The sequence below is a fragment of the Scomber japonicus genome, chromosome 7 (genome assembly GCF_027409825.1).
Source record: "Scomber japonicus isolate fScoJap1 chromosome 7, fScoJap1.pri, whole genome shotgun sequence".
In the NCBI taxonomy this organism is placed as follows: Eukaryota; Metazoa; Chordata; class Actinopteri; order Scombriformes; family Scombridae; genus Scomber; species Scomber japonicus.
Genome location: NC_070584.1, coordinates 26,083,727 through 26,104,811, shown reverse-complemented (window position 1 = coordinate 26,104,811; position 21,085 = coordinate 26,083,727). Strand labels below are relative to the sequence as shown.

General features: G+C 39.5%; 1 protein-coding gene across 1 annotated transcript in view; it reads left to right on the top strand.

Moving 5' to 3' along the window:
* lrp8 (low density lipoprotein receptor-related protein 8, apolipoprotein e receptor) overlaps nt 1-19,496 on the top strand; it is a 164,610-nt gene extending 145,114 nt beyond the window's left edge. The window contains exons 14-18 of the mRNA XM_053322230.1: nt 6,460-6,601; nt 9,801-9,953; nt 12,035-12,457; nt 16,219-16,287; nt 19,195-19,496. Coding sequence (XP_053178205.1) covers nt 6,460-6,601; nt 9,801-9,953; nt 12,035-12,457; nt 16,219-16,287; nt 19,195-19,496 — 1,089 coding nt within the window. The remainder of the gene's footprint in view (nt 1-6,459; nt 6,602-9,800; nt 9,954-12,034; nt 12,458-16,218; nt 16,288-19,194) is intronic.
* Nucleotides 19,497-21,085: the final 1,589 nt, after the last annotated feature.

The following is a 21,085-nucleotide window of genomic DNA, read 5'->3' as shown; positions in this document are numbered from 1 at the left end:
TAAGGGACACCTGTAATCCCAGTGACTGTAAGGTATATAATGTAAGGTATAGGAAGAGTCTGTAAGTTGTCAGAGAAGAGTAAAAGCTGAAGAAGTACAGCAAGAGACGAGTCCATGGAGGATTTGACTAAAATGAGACTGACTGAAAAGGAATGACAGAAGGAGATATTTTAAAAGTGTAGTTGCTGAATAAACCCAGAGATGGAATTATCTTTTCAAGGACTGACGGGTGTAGAGTCACAGTAGAGTACAGCAATCAATGAAACTAATTTGGGTGTATTTATTGAGACAGGAGTGAGTTAGTCTATTATAGCCCATCAAGTATAGATGGTGTGGGGAAGATGGAAAAGAAAACCAGACGGGAGGGGGGTGGGGGTGGGGGTGGAGGGTGGAGGGGTGATATGTGATCAGTAGGAAGTGCTTTCTCCATTCCTCTCTTTGCTGCACACACACTGTGCACTGTGATGATGAGAAGCAAAGGGAAGAAGGGACATTCATCATGTCCAGCTGAGTGTGTGTGTGTGCCTGTGTGTGAGGATATGTGTGTGTGTGTGTGTGTGTGTGTATGTGTAAAAGAAAGGAAGAAAAGCAACGTTTCAGGCAGCAGTGAAAGTTCATCCTTGGAGATTAATAGCTCTCAGCTCTCTTGGTTTTTGTTCTGGTTTGGTTATGATATAAACCAAATTAAAAATCTTTTAGCAGGGCAGCAGTGTGTTGTCCTGATCCCAACACACCCATAATGGGGAAGTTTGTTTCTTCAGAGTTGCCTGGTTTGAGTTGTGAACAGAAACACTAAACCCTTTTGTTTAATTAAATCTGGTGAATGAGCTTCAATTAATCATTTTTAACTCTTGGTGTGGGTCTGTGTTAAACTGCCTACCAGGTCCAATTCAAGAACAATACTTTACACCAGATTAAATGTAAAACCAAGATTGCTGCAGAAAATCAAATATGATGCATTTTAGAAGAAATATTTTTGGTGAGGTTTGCCAGCTTTGTATGTCTGCAGGGGAGGAATCTGACAGTCTTTAGATATAAGGTCTGTTCAGTATTAAACTGAGTTTTTGGGCTCAGTTTGAAACCAGATGCATCTTTCATCAATGCATAACATCTCGAAGCTATATGTGGAGCCAAGTAAGATAATCATAAAAATAACACATACAGGCTCATATGTACAACTAATAGCAGCCTTTTAAACAGTGTGAGAGATGACTACGTTTGAATTCTGGCATATATAGCCCCTCATATGTTTTCCCTAACACAGTGGATAGTCATTCTTCATGGGCAAATGATCTACAAACTTCACATCAATATACTGATTTGTCTTAACACTGCAGAGGAAAGATGTAGGGCTCCTATTTTAAAGTCTGAGCACGCCACCACCAAACACACACAAACACATGCTCGCACACACACACACGAACACAGACACACACACACACACAGAGAGCTACAAACCCCTCCAGTCTGTGTCCACCCCCTGCCTTGACACCAAGCCCTGAGGAAGTGTAGATGGTGAAGGCATGCAGAGAGTAATGTTTTTTCTTTCTCTTGCTTCACTGTCATTGAATTACTTCTTATACTCTCTTTTGTTTGACTACAGGGGATAGAGGAGAAGATGAGATGAGTTTGGGAAAAATAAGCAGAGAGGGTGATGGTAAAGAAATAGACAATGGAAATAAACACTGACAGGAAGAAAGAAAATAAAGATGCTAAGGCACGGATTTGTCCTATTGCCATGAACTCAGCACCAAGTGGAGGTTTGAAATGCCCTGCACACTCACCCACACAGGTGTGACCTCCACCTTACCCATACTCACTGTAACAAATGCAACAAAAGGAAAATGATGTGCTGTGCTCCAATTCCATACTACATACATACAGGCGTACAGTATATATTATGTACTTGTCTTAATAGTATACTGTTTTTGTTGTACATATAAAAGAAATCCACATTATTTATAGTTTTTTCCCATTTTGTTACGATAAAAATGATCCAGTAATTGTGCCATCAATCAAATTGTCCCTGTGTCCCAAATCAGTCTGCTTTCTAATCTCTAGACAGGTTTTGAGTATGTAATGTGTTCACTTTGGAATAGTGACAACATGAAGTATACTCAAACCAGACTGTACAGTATGCAGACCAAATATAAAATGCAACATGCAGCAGAAACAGGGGTAAACTGTACGTGTAGAGGGATAACATGCTTCGTGGTGTACAGTCTGTTCATGAAAAGAAAAAGAAAAATGCAATGCAAAAGCAGGAAAGCTCTTCCAATTTTCACATTTGCCCATTATTTGAGGTTGCAGATTATATTGTGGGGCAGTGGTAGGGTTAGAGAAGCGAGCTTGTGACCAGAAGGTTGCCTCTTGAATCCCCGGACCGGCAGGATAAATCTGGGTGGGGAAAGTGAAAGAACAGGGATTGCCCCTCCTTCATTACCACCACAGAGTTGCCCTTCAGCAAGGCCTTTAATCCCAACTGCTCCAGTGGAGCTTCCAGGTGTGAATGTAACTGTGTGAATATGAACAGGGTGTTCCTCTCAGTGAAACCTCCCTGAATAAAAAGAATTGAGATATATACAGTATGTGTCGCAGGATGTTTTGTTTTTCTTTAATTTATGAGATGTGAAGCAGACTTCATTTGATAGTAACTGCAAAAACAGAATACAGTATATTATTAGTATGTTGCATGGATTTAGGATGTAGTGTAAGACTTGAGCCTAGAATGAGCTCTTAGTATGCATGCTGACTGTTTTGAGTATGCTCAATGTTGTCATTTTTCTAGTGAGGCCACTACATACTCAAAACCTACTTAGAATTAGTACATAGTATGGATTTGGAAGTCAATTATGACCATATTTTACTTCTGTCCATCAAGATCTCCTGGCATTAACCACCAAAAATAGGACATTATATCACAGGTAGGACTGAGATAATAAGTTAACAATAATAATAATATTAATAAGTACTGTAATATTTAACCAAGTCATCATGGACTGTGAGCAGCGAAGATTAGTATATCTTTGAATTCATTGTTCACACTGGGATCATTTTAAGTCAAAGGCTGTTGAATTAGGTATTTGTAGAGAATAGATTGTGTATGTGTGTGTGTGGCTTTAACAGAAGAGTGAGGAACATGTCAATCAAGCTCTGTAAACACTCTCAATCATGAGAAGAGGCATAATCAGCTAAACTGGAAACACCTGTGTGGGTGTACCATGCATGTGAAAGAGCTTTAATACTCTTTGGCAGCTTAGTGGAGATTAACTGAAAATGCATCCTAACATCATTTGATTCCTACACAGATTTAACACAAAGCCTGCATACATTTTTAATATCTTGGGTGATGCAACAAACAGTAGAACTCAAACACACACAAAAATGAAAGCCTTCGAAAGTTCAATGGGCTGACTTTTTATAATCTTTCATGTGTGGTTTTCTAGCCTGACATCTAAGTATGCAGGAAGCACCCGAAACTCATCAGGAAAATATGTCAGTCAAAAGTCAGAAGGTTCTTCTGGGACAGAATCATGACAAAATCATCAAGGGCTGTTCTCCCCTTGACCCTAAAAAGACTTCATATCCATTTAGACGTGCTCTCATCCCCTTGACAGCCTCAGACAAAGCTCCGGCTGATGTGATGCAATGTCATGTGCTCAGGAGAACATCTGTGTGTGTGTTTGTGTGTGTATACGGTCTGGGCTATTCTCTGCCACATGAAAGATTCACCTTGATCCCACAATAAAGAATATTGACCTGCTTTGGTCTGTGCTGCAGTTTGTAGCTTTCAAGGTGAGAAAAGGTGACAGATGCAGAGACTGACAGCGGATGAATTCAAAGAGAAAAAACAAGCTGACTGAAGCTGAGAAAGATATCCACAGAGACAGAAAGGCAAAGATGGAATGATGGATTTGAGTATGGTCTCATCAACATGGCTGATATTTGTCTTTCATTGTTTCATTCAGCACTGCTGTCATATGAGTAAAGGTTATCGGAACCTGAGTAAGGGGGAGATGGGGAGATAGAGGACTGGGTGACAGATGAAAAAAGGAGGCAGTGAGAGAAAGGTTAAGTCCACTGATATTGCAGTAAAAATGGAGAGTGTGGATTAGAGCCATAACGGAACCACACACACAGTTATACACAAATATTTGCTTAAATACACACAGCAGACAAATCTGTGGTTGGACCCCTCAAGGATGTTGACCTTTAAAAGAAACATAAACTGTAAACACAAACACAGCATATATGAGCCATCCATTGTGACTCATCTCTCCACCTCACACTCACCTTCTGAATTATGTCTTTGTTCTTTTTTTAACCCTTTTCGTATGATCTCAGTGTCTGTTCTTTTTCTGTTACTGTCATTCTCTGTGTTTTGCTTAATTAATGTGAGCCTGCATCAACGGAGCAGTCTCAGGTTGCCGTGGAGACTGAGTACCACAACCACTTGCGCAGCATATCCTGTCATCCTGTAGTATCACTAAAGAGAAATGTGAAGAGGTGTGAGGAAGAGAAGAGATGAGAGAATGACTTTACATGGCAGGGCTTGAAGTATTTAGATGAACAGGGGAAACAAATGGAGACAGGAACAACATACTTTCATTATGTTTAGTTTTTTTTACTCCACTGAACTTTTATAAATGGGAGAAACAGTAAGTATGTACACTAGGACTGTAGTCAGCATGCATGTAAAGTCAAGCACATTGCACACCCAGCCACATATCCTGACCTCCTTTCCATAACTTGGCAGAAATGTCACAGTACTTCCAGCTTTAACTTCTGGTATTTAAAGTTTTTATGACAAACAACTAATGTGTTTCTCAAGAGGACAGACTTAAAAATGTGTTTTACTGTAAAAGGCACTTTTATCCACTGTGTACTGACTTTTGACTGCTGTTTAATCTCCAAAAGGTGCCAAATTTCTTTGTCTATTTAAATGTGTTTAATTAGGAGTTCTCTTAGGATGACTAAGAAATAGAGGCATCATTAAATGCCAATGTTTGGTATCATTATGCTTTGTCTTACTTAGAGTTACTATAGTATATCAGAGATATTTTTTTACCCCAGTATCTTTGATTACAAGTTCATGTGTCACTTTACTCATGATACAAGCAGGGGTACTGCATTTTTTGGGGGGAAAAAATCACCATTATCTGTAACCATACGGTGACCTGGCCCAGTAACTGTGCACTCATTTAGAAGTATTATTTTTCTCAGCAGTGATTAGTTGGCAGGATTGAGTATTGAATACTGTAAGTGTCAGGGAAGTTAAAGTCCAGATGAAATGGCATTTGAGAATATCTAACTTCCACATTGTGACATATTTCTGAGTGAAACAGGATAGACAGGCAGGACATAACGTTAAGAGGAATTTGATTTGAACATTGAAAAGTTTGATTGATGAGGTGGATGTCATGATATTATCGGATGAAATTGGTTGGTTCAAGCCTACATAAGCACAGAAAGAAAACGTGACTGGATTTTGATGCAAGAATACAAAGAAAGATTATTTGGCTTATATTGTAAAGTACAGGCACAATATGACTGAGAATGTAATCTAAACGGGTCAAAAAGGTATTTTCATTTCATCTTGACTTTAATGCAACACACTCCACAATTCAGTAATTCAGTCTATTTAAACCTCTCTTTGATTAGGATGCAATGCTTTTAACCTTGTTTCAATAAATAATGTTTTAAATGGGTCCTTCAAACCTGTCATTTCTCAAATTAAAGTGTTAATTAAAGTTACCCCAGGCATAAAACATCTTCTAAAAATGAATCTATCCTCTAGATTTATTATACATCCACGAAACTAAGTATCACCTTTTAAATTAAAAAGGACAATTACAGTAGCAAAATATCCTCACACAAACAAAACCAGGTACATTTAAGTGTAAAGTATATGGGTTTAATCAAACAGCCATAGACAGGATGAGCAGCCACATCTGTGACAAACAGCAGAATTTCATCCCCAAAAAAATCTATACAGTATCATATTGTATATGAATAAGTATTTTTTTCAACTGCTGATAGATGCAGGAGAAAAAACAATGCTTTCTTTGACAATGACAAGCTGTTTGGTAAATGTCTAGATGTGCAATTGTTGAACCTTTATAGACAATATTGTTACAAATGAGCAGGTGGTTAGCTTCATTTAGAAGATGATTCTCTTTTCTCAGTGCAAGGTGAAGTGTCTTGGAAAACACTATTACTCTCATCTTGGCTACTGCTCAGCTGTTTGGTTAAAATGTACCAAGAAATATGTGTCTCAGCTCGAAATAGTGAAAAACAAATAATACTTGTGGTCCAGATGAAAAATAAGCAACACTTACGTACAGTATGCTGATCTGCCACTGAACTAAGTGACAGACATGTTTACTGCTTTATAATGGTGTGTATCAGCATGTATATATGTGTCTTTTTTAACTTTCTTGTTTCTCTCTTTCTGTCCAGGATCGTGTATATTGGACAGACTTGGAAGATGAAGCGATATACAGCGCCAACCGTCTGACGGGGCATGATGTGGCGAAGGTGGCAGAGCACCTCAACAACCCCCTGGACCTGGTGGTGTTCCATGAACAGAGGCAGCCCAAAGGTAAGATATGCTGGAGAAGTTCTTTACTATACAGTTTGATATTTGGCGGCATTCTGTGGTGCTTTTTTGTTGGTAGGTTAGTTTTTGAGTATAACAAGGGTCGAAACATCAGTGTGTAATTAATGTAAAGATAAACCATTGTATCACAGTTATGGTGTGATTACCAACACTTGTAGTAATTTTACTGCTTTATAAAGTGGAGGACTGAAGGCTCAAAACCTATAGCCTCAGTCAAAAATATTGAAATTTTATTTCCTAAATTAAGAAATAGTAATAAATGAAATCAAGATTATTTCTAAATATCCATATTTGTTTGTTTAAAGGCCCCACACACCCTTGATTCATCAGGGCACATGCTATTTTGTCTGATTAGACCTCCCCTCAGGACTACATGGCTATACAGGCTGTGTTTGATTTACAGCTCCCTCTGTTAGCTCTTTTTCACCTGTAAGGGCAAGACAACTTATACCTCCATCATTTTTATAGGCCTTTTTACAACAGACATTTTAACTTGCCATAGTAGGAAAAGCACAGTTGTTATCAGAACCATCAACAATGGCTCTGCTCAAGCCATGACAGTGTGACAGTGGGTCATTACATACAATATCAGAACTCTAAGTCTGAAGCAGAAAAGTCACCATTAAATGTATTATTGGCACCTGTGCTTTTCTTCTGTGAAAAGTCCTACTGGTGCACACAGTATGGAAACTTCATATAGACATGACATATTAGAGTTATCAAAATTATGACTTTCACCTTTAGGTCAACTTGGAGTTTTCTGAAAGGTCCAATATGTTCGACCTGGCACCTAATAATATTGACGTGCCAGAAAACCAAGCAAACATGGGCACCTCACATCATCCAAAATCCAGTATTCAAGATGGTTAAACCCAGTTTTGGGGATATAATGTAATTTTAAAATATTCTGCATTGTAAACCTTCACACCACCAACTGTGATCATACAACCTTGTCAGAACTGTCAGATGATGTGAATCCTGATAAGTCATTAACATGGGAATCCTTAACTTCGCTACCATCCATCTCATATGAGGTGGTCGCAGCACGATCCTTTGAACATTTTACTCCGTGGATTTATCCATGTATAGGCCAAATGAGCCACATTAAAACTGCCTGAAACAATAATCAAATAACCTGATGTGTGTGATTAGGCTGTTACGTGTGCTGTGCATGTCAAATATTGTGTTTCTTACTTTTTTCTAGGATGGAGCAATCCCAGGTGTGCAAAGGCAAACCTATATGTGTGTGTGTGTGTGTACTTCAGTGTTTGATAATGTGCTGTAGTAATTTGCTTGTGTGAGTGTGTTTTCATGCTTTTTCTCTCCTCACTCAGGGCTCAAAGCGGTCTTGCCTGAGTGCCAGGAGGGAACTAATTCTGCATTCTCTCATTAATAAATCAGGAGTTCTGCTCAAAAGAGATATCACAGAATTAAGCATGTTTTCTCTAAAATGCTAACAAAAGCAAGACGTAAAACAACCAGCCCTAACTAGGTTAAATTAAGACATACTGAATGAACTCTATCTGCCCTGTGAGGGTATTAGTGGTACTACAATATGAGATAAAATGTAACCTCGATACACACAATTTGCAAGGTCAACTGATACACTGTTTTCAGTCTTGCTTTTCATATCATTTTTATTGTCAGTGAATATCTCAATATACCCAACATGGAAAGATTATCACTGAATGATCTGTTACCTCAACAAACCTTCACACATTTAAATGCAGCTGCTTCTGTTACCCCATGTTCAATGTGCCTTCATTTTTTTTGGCACAGTTCCTCAAAAGAGTCACTTTCTACCCTCTCTTTGTTATGCTATATTTATTATTTATATGTATATATATTTATTCCCATCCAGCTGTGCTTTGAAGTCAAGGTTCCCTGTTTTAGTTCTTCTTCTAGATCTAAAGGGAAGGAGAGGAAGGAGCGCTGGAGCATTCACACTTCTCCTGTCATTTCTTTTTTTTCCCTCTACTGTCCTCATCTCCTCTTGTTTCTTCTCCTATTGCCTCCCCATCCACCTCCTTCTCTCTCCTTTTCTGTTTGACTTCTTTCTTCTCCACTCTCCTCCTCATCTTTTTCCTCTTTCACCCTTCTGCCCTTTTTTTCCCCCAGCGTAGATTGAAATGTATTATAACTGTGTGTCTTGGCATTTCAGCAACATGCGTTTAAACACAGTTTCATTACTTCTTAATATAGACAACAAGGAATTGAAGATGCATTGGCAAATTTAATTATACAGCTGTTCATATTACATAGTGATTATACTGAGATACTGTACATGAAGCACAAATGTATTCCTAGCTTATTAAAATCTTACTGTGCGTATGCGAGTGATGTCGCTTCTTCCCCCTGACGACAGATGATTCCTCTGATGTACCGCTCTCTAAAACTACACACAAGACAAGAGGAAGAAGAATCGACCACGACCTGACCTAATTCTGGTGCTTTCCCATATGACAAGAGTAGCAATATTTTTGGAGTCTCGGATTAGGGAACTATATGTAAATGTTTCATTTGAGTGTAGAGATTTTTAAAAAGAAAGTTTAGACACCCCTTGTTTTAACCCAAGCATCTCTTCATTGGACCGGAAAATAGGTCATAGAAGAAACAGGTGTCTTAACAGGACTGTTAAAGTTGGTTTTAGCCTGGTATTTTTGCAGTTCACTATTTTAAAACTACAAGCAGTTTTGACCCTGACATGTAAATATTCAAGACCATTGTTTTTAAATTTAGGATGCAGTATTTTGTTAGTCCAGAGTTTTCTCATGGAAAAATGTTGTCAAAAACCAGGTACAATAAGCAAAAACACACTGAAGTGAAAAATGAAACACAAACCTTCACTATAAGGTCATGTTGGCCCAATACTACACTGCTGTATAGAGCCTCCAATTATTCTTTGCAATTTTCTCAACAAAAATGTACATGCTGTGCCAGCTCGAATTCAGTTCATAATCACTGTGATGCTTTTGATGCTGACTGGGACCCCTAGTTGGGTCTCTATCTTTAATACTTAATATTCTTTTTTTTCTTGTAAACCTCTGCGCTCATCACCCTGACATTGGATTTCAATTTGCACACATTTGGAGCAAAACAAATTAATTATTTATTTTATTTGAAAATCACATTTTCGCCCCAACTATTTTAACTCCCTTTTTATTTCTGTGTGTCCCTCAAGCCCCAGACACCTGTAACATGGGAAGTCTGCCTAACGGTGGCTGTGAGTACCTCTGTCTGAAGGCCCCTCAGATTACAGACCACTCTCCCAAGTACACCTGTGCCTGCCCTGACGGCATGGAGCTGGGACCAGATATGAGGCGTTGTGCTATAGGTAAGTCACTCACACTCTGAACCATTAGATCACACAGCCCATAAGCACACCGTAGGGGGATTTTCCTTCTTTAGGCTCAAATTCAATATGACAAAGTGTTATTTACACGAGTGCTCATCTACAAACCTTGGAGCAGTAGGTCATGGCCTATCTCTTTCAGAACAGTTCATCTCTCTATCTGCTCAGAATGACTGAGCAATGCGGCTGTCCTGATGGCTTATTAAAGGGATTATACTGAGGGATGTCACATGTAGTATACATCACTGTAGACACAATGACATGGGTGGCAGCGGGTCGTCCACTAAAACAAGGTTGGTTCATGGTCCATGTGTCAATGTGTCCTTTATTAAGACACTGAAACCTAAGTTGCTTACGCAGATGTTCACTATAGCTGCTCACTCCTCCTAGTGTATAGAATGGGTCAAGTGCAGAGGACAAATTTAGTGTCAAATTGTAAATGTCAATGTATGCAAATACTGAGAAATGACAATAAAGAACAAAGGCTGATGATGGAGTGCCAGGCTGCAAGGATATTAAACTGGTGTGGAGTTTCACTCTCTCAACACTGCCAAAAGGAGTCCACCTCATTATTAAGTATTTATACAGATCTATATTTAAATGTTCCGCTTTTAACTATTCAGTATATTGAGGGTTTCCAGCCTTATACATGGATGACTATGGAAAACATTTCGTGTCACCCATTACAAATATGATGTAGGTTCTTCCCTCACCACAGCTACACTAAGACTAATTCATTTCTTTAGTGGTTTTAAAAGTTGTATCTTCCCATACTGCTTCCACGCAAGTCTAATATTTGGTGGAAAAGTGCTGATTCCTTTTATTATTTATTATTTATTAATTGTAAGTATATATTGAATACCAATATGAAGTTTCATTATTGCAAGAGTGGAATTTTCTGTAATCTGCTCCTATGCACAATCAGCTATTATGCTCATATTCACCTCAAAAACCAATATAAAACTATTGCAGCTTTTATCCCAATAAAATCTATTTGTACTCAACTCATTTTATGGTTGATTCAAAAGCTCACTCAAATTTAGAGAATTTGATACTCTAATACTATCTTGGGAAGTGGGTCAGGGATTCTCCTCGCTTACCTGTGTGCCAGGACACCTCCATTATTTGCTGACCTTATTTCACCAATGTCTGTCCTCTCCTCTACGGCTGCAACATTTGTTAAGTTGTTATCCTTAACACACCCGCTCTGTTTTGCAACTCATCTTTGTACATGTGAGGAGAAAGGAGCTGACACAAGGAAAAGAGAGAGAGAGAGATGATGATGATGATGATGATGATGATGTATGTAGGTTAGCATTTGGAAAGTTCCCCTGAGAAAGGATGGGAGAGAGAACATGGTCGTTGAGCGTGCACTCACATGCACTGAATTTCTGCACTACCTAATGCAGGACAAATATTTCTGCTAAGCACTTATGTCGTTTGTCTATGTCTGCTTTATGTAGCCGTCTATTTCAGAGTAAGGCTCGATTTTTTTGTCTGACATCACCAACAGAAAGGTTATGACAGTGCCGGCATGTATGTTGTGCTTTATACAATATTGATGCACAAATAAGTGATCGTCAGTGTCGGCAGAGTCGGAGCTGTCAAGAAGATAACTTTTTTTAAATTGTTGTCATAGTGATAGTTTATCTACATTTCCCTGCTGAGACAAAGCAGAGGTTTATTAGCCATGTTTGCTATTGAGTCATGATGATAGAAAATCTTGTTGTTGCGATAAAAATTCTATTATGAAAATTAATGATTGCAGGCATAGCAAAATTAAGTGGAAGAGTTTGATCTATGTAATGTGTAACAGCGGAACCCAGCTCATTTCTTTGTACATCAGTTTAATTATGTTACAGTACAATATATATGATTTTACATTCATTAGCCATATTATATTAAGATTTTAGGTAATTATTTTAATCATATCACCCGGATTTATATGAAACTTATTTTATCATTTTCATTCATTTACCACAACATGCTGTATATTGATGCATACAGCAGAACTACTACAGTAAGTTAAGAAACTATTTTTTTGTTCTGTTTCTCCTGTGCAGTTCGACCCAGAACAACCACGACGACAGCCGCTTCCACCACCACCACCACCACCACCACCACCCCCACCACAACAACCCCCACCACAACCACTAGAACAAGCACTACAACAACTAGCACAACTGTAGCCACCACCACAACCCCACCCACAACAACCACCACCACCACTACTACTACTGCTGCTGCTGCTGCTGCTGGTACTACCACACTCAGGCCCGCGGTCAGGCGTCTGACAACACCGCAATCTCCTCAGACCCCCAGGAGCACCTCCACCGAACATCCTCGGACCCCTGCTGCCACGAGTACAGAGACGACCAGCTTCAGCAGCACCAGTCAGACGTCTACATCCACGCACACGCCTCTATTGGGCCCACTAGCCCCCAACAGCATTCAGAGAGAGAGCAATGCCAACCTTTCCCACAGAGGTAAGGATCGTAGTGACCGGGATTTGTGCATAGGAACATGAATTTGTGAGAAGTGAACGTACGGTATGTGTGTTGTTCTGTGTGTGAAATGTCCCACTGTCATCACTGCAGTCACCACCTGTCATTAAAGCAGCAAGGGGTTTTAAAACCTCTACTTAAATCAATTTCTCTCTACCATCCAACATCGCTTCCCCTTCGTCTCTCTGTGTGACCATCTGTTTATGTACTGTACACCCTTTTTCCTTCTCTCTGCTATTCTCTGTCACACACACACTCACAAGCGTATCTCTGTCTGCTTGCTGCCGGTCCCTCATGAGCAGCGTGTAACAGAGCTGTCAGAGCTAACAAACGACAGTCCCCTCCATTTTCGCCGTCCACCTCTCATCACTCATCTTCACTTTCTGACAGCCTCTCTCATTCTCTTTGTCTTTTTCTCTCTGTCTCTCCCTCCATCTCTCTCTCCCATCCTGTCTTTCGCTCGATGGCGCTCTCTAAAACTGGCAGCATTCTTCCTTCTCGCACCAATCAGGCTTTACTGACGCGCCAGAAAAATCCAGCTTTACAGAGTGTTGCCCAGCTAAACAATGACAGCAGCATATAACAGCAGTAACAATGGTTTTCAAAACACAAAACCCATGCTAAGACTGAAATTGTGTTAGGAAGCAGAGAAGAATCCTGGATAGTGACACAAAGCAAAATTGATAAGCTGCCGTGCTGCACACTGCATTCTTGCAGAAATCAGAGATTTCAGCTTTCTCTTTTAATTTGTGTTTGCTATCCCTGCCCTAAAACTAATTCTCTTCCTCCCACCATCCGATTTTCCTGCACTATTGAGATCTTCTAGAGTCATCTAAAAATACACTTATCTTCATTAGCCTTTAACTGTGCCTAACGTACCCAGTCTCTAAAGGTCTGTGTTATCACTGTGGGCTGTGTGTGACCATGTGCATTTGCTGTTATTGTTATTTTTATTTTTATTTATTATGACTATGATTTTCTCTTCTCTTATATTGATTGTTTCCTTCTTTTGATTTCCTCTGTTTATTCTGTAAAGCTCTTTGGATCAGCTGTTTGTTGTTCTTTTCTTCCTCATCCGGATATATAGATAACAAAAGTCCTCTATATAAGTTGCCTTTTTCACCTCTAACTCTTAAAAGTGTCCCAGTTTCTAGAAAAGTGAATGTGTGGTTCGTTTTGCTTAATCGTATGCATAGGAACGATGATGAAAGTTGAGAGTTGGGTGTGTGTGTGAGACTCGGAATGGAAAAATTAGCAACATACGGAAGGCAGGGAAATGAATAAGGGAAAAGAGCAAGGCGTAAAACTAAAGAAGAGAGCCAGAGTAAGAGAGACGATAAAGAGGCTACAGAGGAACAAGAATGAACATGAGCACAAAAAGGAACATGACAGTCAAGCACTTGAACAGGGAGGATGGGAGTTAAAAAGTGACACGCTGTTGGGAGGAAAAACAGCATTTACCAGGATAAGAAAAGACGGGATGGAAAAGAGGCAAGAGAGAACGTGATTTTCTGGGAATTAGAGCGAAAGGCTGCTCCAGCTAGTCTCATCACTTTTGGGGACTTGGATTTTTCAGAGTTACTAAGAAGCAAGAACATGTTTCCTCTCGTCTCAGAAGTTGTCAGCCTCCTCACCACCACACCACAAGTGCTCCAGATGAGAGGTGGAGCAGACACGCATGAGAAAATGGGGCATGAGCAAGACGTGTTTCCAAACCCACAGGCCATGTGTTATAATTTTCAACTCAGTGCACACTGTCAAGTTTGCCGGCATCAGCTGTTACACATGTGCTGCACTGCGGCTGGCACTGTGGAGAGAGGAGGAGAAAAAAAAGATAAACAGCAGCTGGTAAACATCGCTCAGATACATCTATGCTCTTACGTTTTGAACCTTTTTCTCTTCATGCCAGTAATTATTCAGCAATTTTTCAGCGAAACTTTAGGAACTTTAAAAAAATGCTGTTTAACTGTATACTGTAAATCATGCTATGAGATTAGCATTGATGGCTATTCATTCAGAGAGTAAAACTATGGGAAATTGGAATTGTTTGAAATAACTTTTAGTACATAGAGGACAACGCAAATCTTCATTGAATACTGACACTATACTAGAGATGCAATGACATAGATTATTAGTTGAATAGTCATTTAGTGGATCGACAGAAAATTAATCGCCAACTATTTTGATCATTTAAGTCATTTTGAAAGAGAAAAAATGTTAATTATCATATTCTAGCTTCTTATATAAAAATATTTTTTGTCCTCTGTGATAGCAAACTAAATATCTTTTGGTTGTGGACAACAAAACAACACATTTTATATAGCGTCTTGGGCTTTGGGTAACAGTGATCACCATTTTTCACCATTTCCTGACATTTTAAAGACCAAATAACTACTCCATTGATGAAGAAAATAATCTGCAGGTTAATTGATAATGAACTTAACCGTCAACATATACTGTGTGTTTATATGACTTTATATAAGATCCATGGCAAGTAGAACAAGAGCACATCAGACAATCCTTACACTCTAATAAATACACACATATTTAAACCACATACGTGTTCTCCACTTCCATGTTTATTTACTGTACAAAGTATACTACACTTACTAATTTTGTTGGACGTTTTGTGCCCTACAGTATATATTGAAGCCAAATAGAAAATAATGACATTTTCATAGAGGCATAACTTGAAATCCCTCTAGCAATAATAGCCTTAATGAAATTGAGACTTTTTTCTTTTTATTCATTTTCTCTCTCTCTCTGCCTTCACTTTCCTGGACTGCTCTTTTCATAACTGCTGCTTTAATAAGATTCTATTAATCCGCTTTTTAGAGCCTTAGGACCCATTTTACGTCATTCATACTTTAAGAAAAGCCAGATTTATTTCTGCTGACTCAGACGCTTCACTGCTTGGTCTAAAGTTGATCACCTGCTGTGTCTCTTTATGGATGTCTTTGCCTCTACATTATGCAGCTGTTGCGTGCGAATTTATTCCCTTAATGATTGATGTCTTAATTGTATGTCCCATCCGTCACATCCCAACCGTGTCCACACAGAGACTTTTTTTACTACGAGCCTGCAGAACAGTATGCAGGACCAGCACTGTGATGTCTTCTGCTAATGTTCCTCACTAGACTTCATTATAGCCATCTGATCACACTTTGGCTAATGGTTAGCCTGCTGCTAATAGGAGGGTGGGGACCAGCATTAATGTCAAAACTACTCACCAACCTGTTGAGAGTGAGAGTTGAAGGAGAGAGGAGACTGAAAAATACTCTGTACAGCACAACAATATATGAAAGACCTGAAAACAAATTGAAGCAAGAACATCTCAGCATAGTGAGTTCACCCTCAAGGTCATCCAATATGTTTTAAACCTCCTGTGAATGATATATTGTTTCTTAAATCCAAATTATTTTTTGAATTGTATTAGTACAAATTTTGATGCATTGTTTTCTGGTATTCCATTTGCCTCCTCTTGTATTAAAAAGCATCTCATTGCTTTTATATGGTATGATTTATTTGCGTTTCATTTACACATGCAGTTGAGGAAAAAAAAGAAATCAGATGGATTCTCTGCCCTTAATGCAAATATGCTTTTTTTAGGCTGATGCTCCTCTGCTGCAGGAAACGTCTGTTTTTCCTCCAGCAAGGCCTTTGGGGAGGGGGTTTGGAACAGAACCTTTTACTTAGTTTTTTATTTTACTTTATCTTTTTGTCTCTCTTTCTATTCATCTCAGCTGCGAGTGATCACTACCTCATAGGTAACAACATCACGGTAGCTGTTCTGGGGATAGTCATTCCTATCGGTGAGTACTCTTGACTTTCTCGCTTTGTTGTCTTTGCTGCTTTTCCCTCCTTGCTTCTCCGTCTCTGCTTGACGTTTAGGTCCCGCATGTTGTGTGTCTGTGTATGTGTGTGTGTGTGTGTGTATGTGGGTTTTATGTGCATGTACATGCTTGCGTGTGCTTGGCCTTTAGAGTGTTTGTACTCCCACCTGACTGATTAACACTAGTGTATTTTTGATTCAGTAATAATAACTATTTCTGACTTTTGAACATACAGGTTCTACAACAGCCTCAGCAGTGATGTTTGAGCAGAAAATAATGAATAGTTTAGTCATTGATAAAATGTACTGAGCTATGCTATTATCCAACAATAGCCTCCTGGCCTACGGCAAGAAAAGGCCATTGTGACCCAATAAGCTCGTCAGTCAGCGGTGGCCAGGCCTTTGTAATGTGCACATTATGCCATTATTAATGAGATTTGAGCAAATGGGAAATTCAATTCATGTTTTGTCTTCACAATTGACCAGCTGTTATAACATTAAGCTCATGTTCCCAGTCTGATCATACAGTATGCTCACACAGCAATCAATCCAGTGCTCCGACCTATTTCTGTGACCCAGTGGACTGAGTGGGTGACTGGGTTACACACAGTTGCTGGAATCAGTTTTTTTGAATAGAAGGGAATATCTTAAATAGCTGTAGTGGGAATTAGTTAGGCAAAATGGTTAGGTTTCCTCAGAGCAGAAGAAGTGTCTGACTTGGGAAATAAAATTATTGTTGGTTTACAGTAAAAAAAAAAAAAAAAAATGTAATATATTATTTATATTAGGCTGCCACACAACCATATAGCCCTAATGAGAATACAAGCTCTTACAATCAAAGCCCAAAGTTAATTTATCCTATTAACGCTGATTAAAATGTAAATCACATTTTATGGAAATATTTCATATTTTCATGGCTAACCTGAGAAATCTGCTGAATGTGCAAATGACCTTAGAGTAGCAACATATGTCACTAATTGAGATCTCTTTCATCCTTAATATTGAATAGTGCGATAAGTGATGGGAGCTTTAAAACATTGTAAAGCAATTTTTTCCCCCTTTTCATTCTCAACAAATGAGATATCAGCTCATTAAAACAACCCCCGAGACTATTAACCCTTCCTCCCCCATCGCTCTTTCTGTCCTACTGCCATTCATTGAGGCAGTAAATCCCTTCATTCTGCATTTTTTGGCAGCTTTGAAACATTAATTATTGTTGGAGGTCTACAAGGGCCGGATTTCTGTACCCCAGTTCTCTGCTCGCATCGACTAATGCACCACGCCCACCCACATCTCCACAAGGGGAAACAGCCCAACAATGATAATCAGTATTTAGCCAAAGTCAGGCTGTTATGCTGCTCTCTAATTGGAGTGAAATGTTCTAAATTAGACGAAAGCTGATGTTTTTTTTAAACCAGTAAGCATTTAGAGAAGAACAAAGGCTGATCTGGGGTTTCCAGCCCCGTCACACAGGGATCTCAAGTGTCCATCCAACAAAAGAGCAATTAGATGAGGCTTCCGTAGGGGATGCTGGCTCAAGATCTCAAATGCTCCAGTCTCCCTCTATCTCTTTCCCGCTTCGTGTTCCCCTGTCCATTCCCCTTCCCATCCAAAAAACACCAGTGCCAGGCAGTCTGCAGATAAGGTTTAATTTTTCAGCCCAGGCTACTGCAAAATTAGAAATCATAGCCCAAAAGTGCCACTAGAATATTACAGTGATGAGCATTACGAAACATTGTTGGGTTTTTATTACAAATAAATCCAAAGACCTTATTGCTGGCCTCAAGACTAGCATGCTCCACTACAAGATTGAATTGAATGAAACCCATGTGCGTCAGTCTCTGAGCATGCATGTATTTATGTACCTTGGAGGTGGAGTTTATAGTGTGTATGCATGACAGTGCATGCAAGCATTCATTGTTGCAGATTGTGCATGTGCATTCATGTTTAGTTTGTTTGTGTGTTTTTGATCATTCTGTAAGATTCAGACTGAGAGGGAATGTCAATGAATGTTCATATTCAGTACGAAGGCTCATTGTTTTTGGCTTTTAACAGATGGTTTCTCAGAGTTTCCCAAAGGGACTTAGACAACTGAGGTGGTTAACCACGCCTATCCTGACTGATCAATTTAGTTTTTAGATGCCTAAACAATAGCCATGAAATAAATGGTATTTGCTATGAAAAAGAAGTGTAGTGCCACTACTCCTTCTCCCTGAGGGTAGATGGGTTGTTTTCCATAAAAGTATTTTCATAATGTTAGCAGAAGTGATCTTAGTTTTAGCTATGGAAGTCCACCTCCATTGTAAGACCCTGGTAACACATGTTTTACATTTGATGTCCTCATACGTTCAGAATTTGCACATTTTTTGATGCAAGAAGACATTAATACAAGCAATACAGGTGCAGTAAACAAGGTCTTCTTGTGGGCGGCACAGTTCAGAATATTCTGTTTGTATTAGAATACACAGACAAGCTGTTCAAGTGCTTTTAGGGCTTAAAGTTATCTTAAACAAAATAGTTTGCACTGATAATATAGTTCAATTTTAACAGGGATTTTCAAATTTCACTTAATCATTTTTTGCAACTTAAATATATCTTCTTTTAATCATTTCATGCCAACAAAATGTGGTTACCTTAAAAACTATTTTAACACAGTTTGAGAATCCATTACCTTTTCTTTACCCTACAAACCTCTCTTACTGGTGTGCTTGATTATATAGGTATATTTGAAAAGTAAAGACAGAAAACATTGAGCCTTCAGTACATGAAAGAAAGTGTGTGAATTGTGTTTGTGCGTGTGAGTGCTTAAAGCGCCGCTCTGTGTCCCCTGGGCTGTGTTAACGCTCCCGCCGTGTGTTGTTGTTGTGTGTGTGTTAAACACATGCAGTCCCTATCCTTGCCACAGTGGTCATCGGATTGCTCTGCACCGGCGGATACCTGGTCTGGCGCAACTGGCGGCGCAAGAACACCAAGAGCATGAACTTCGATAACCCCGTTTACCGTAAAACCACGGAGGACGACGACGATGAAATCCACATCGGGCGACACAGCGAGTCCATCGGTCACGTCTACCCAGCAGTGAGTGGCAGCCACAGTCAGCCATTCATAGCGCTCCCTCTGGGGGGCGGCATCACAGACAGCAACTCTCACTGGTACTCAGGGGCACCTATGCTCTCCAGCGGCAAATGAGAGAAAGGAATCTTTGGAAGAAGAATCTTTGGGATATGGGAGGATGCGTAGGGATTTGCAAAAGCCTGTTTGTTGTACATGTATGCCTGGTGGAAAGAAAGAACAGGCCCGCACATGCACACTCCCACATAATTTTTGCAGTTATCACTGAAAACACCAGTCATACACTCATACAGTAAGCCCTGCATCAGTACACCATGTTTGTTCACACTTTATTCACCTTCACTGACCATAATCATACAGTACATACATTTTATCAACACTGCATCTTTGTCGCCAACCTGCCATCCCTTTTTTTTTTTTTTTTTTTGAACATTGTGTGAGTTTTTCTGGTTGTTGAAAGTGTTTGTTTTGTTACTGGAGGACACATTTTCTCATGAGAGCCCCATTTACTGACAAAACACATACCATCTGTTGGTTTACAGAAGCAGCTGATGCAAAAGTTCACATTTTTTACGAGTGGATAGACATCAGCAAGTATTTTACACAAGCTAGGATCCGGGCTAGGACTTGTTTTTTTGTTTTTTTTGCCAAAAACCATAATAAAGGGTTACTCAGACATTAGAGGAACATTAAGGCTTATGTAATTAGTGCTGTCTTTATGCAGTGCAGTATGTGCAAGCTATAGGGGAGCTTCAGCAGTGGCGTCTGTTTATTTGTAGAACAGCAATGATGATGGTGTTGAGATGTGTCTGAGAGGACGTGGAACAGTCGCTCTGTAGTCACATCAGGAGGCTGACTGACAGCACGGCACAGGATTACACCATTTTGCAAATAAATTGGATTTTTAGAATGGATAGTAACTTCATGACATTGCCCTTCTATAAATTTTATTTTTCTGTTACAGCTTAAATAAGACACAAAAGATACAAAGGGGAGCACAAATCAGAGCCAAGGACGGTCTAAAATAGTTTTTATCTGATATTCTGACTTGAGTGCAGTTGCAGCAGCGATGTATCTCCATATTCCATGAGTGGCAACCTGCCCTGTTGAGTTCCCATTGATGTAGATGCATTTTTGAGAATCACCGTTTGGCTGGAAGCTCAGTTTTCTAAAAAAAAAAAAAGAAAAAAATTTGAACGACAATGCCAGCTATGATTTGCACTCAAATGTGCTTTAAATGAAACAGCAAACAGGATGTCATCAGGCTGCTTCTGCCATTTATTTAATATATTTGTTGTTTTAGGTACAGGGGGGAGCAAGCAAGGAAGGAAAGGGCAGCCAAAAAGGATTATGGGGGCGGGGGGGTGGGGAGTCTAGTGCTTTGATCGGTTGGCATGGTAACACCGATTTCTTTGTGTTGCTCCGTAGAGAAAGGAGGCAAAGAATTCTGGGTATCATTGGCATGATGACAGGCTGGAGACACACACTCACACACACACACATGAAACAGGTGCACAACTGAGTCATATTAAGATTCAAGGTCGAAGTAACAACCACCCTCAGTGAAGAGCTGCAGAGAGGGATGATATTCTCTCTGGTCTCCCCGTTTTATTATCAGCTTCTGTCCTGATCGTTTTATATTGTCTTTCAATCTTTTAACTTATTTTCCTCTCCTCTCCTTTTCTCTCCTCTCCTACTCTCATTGT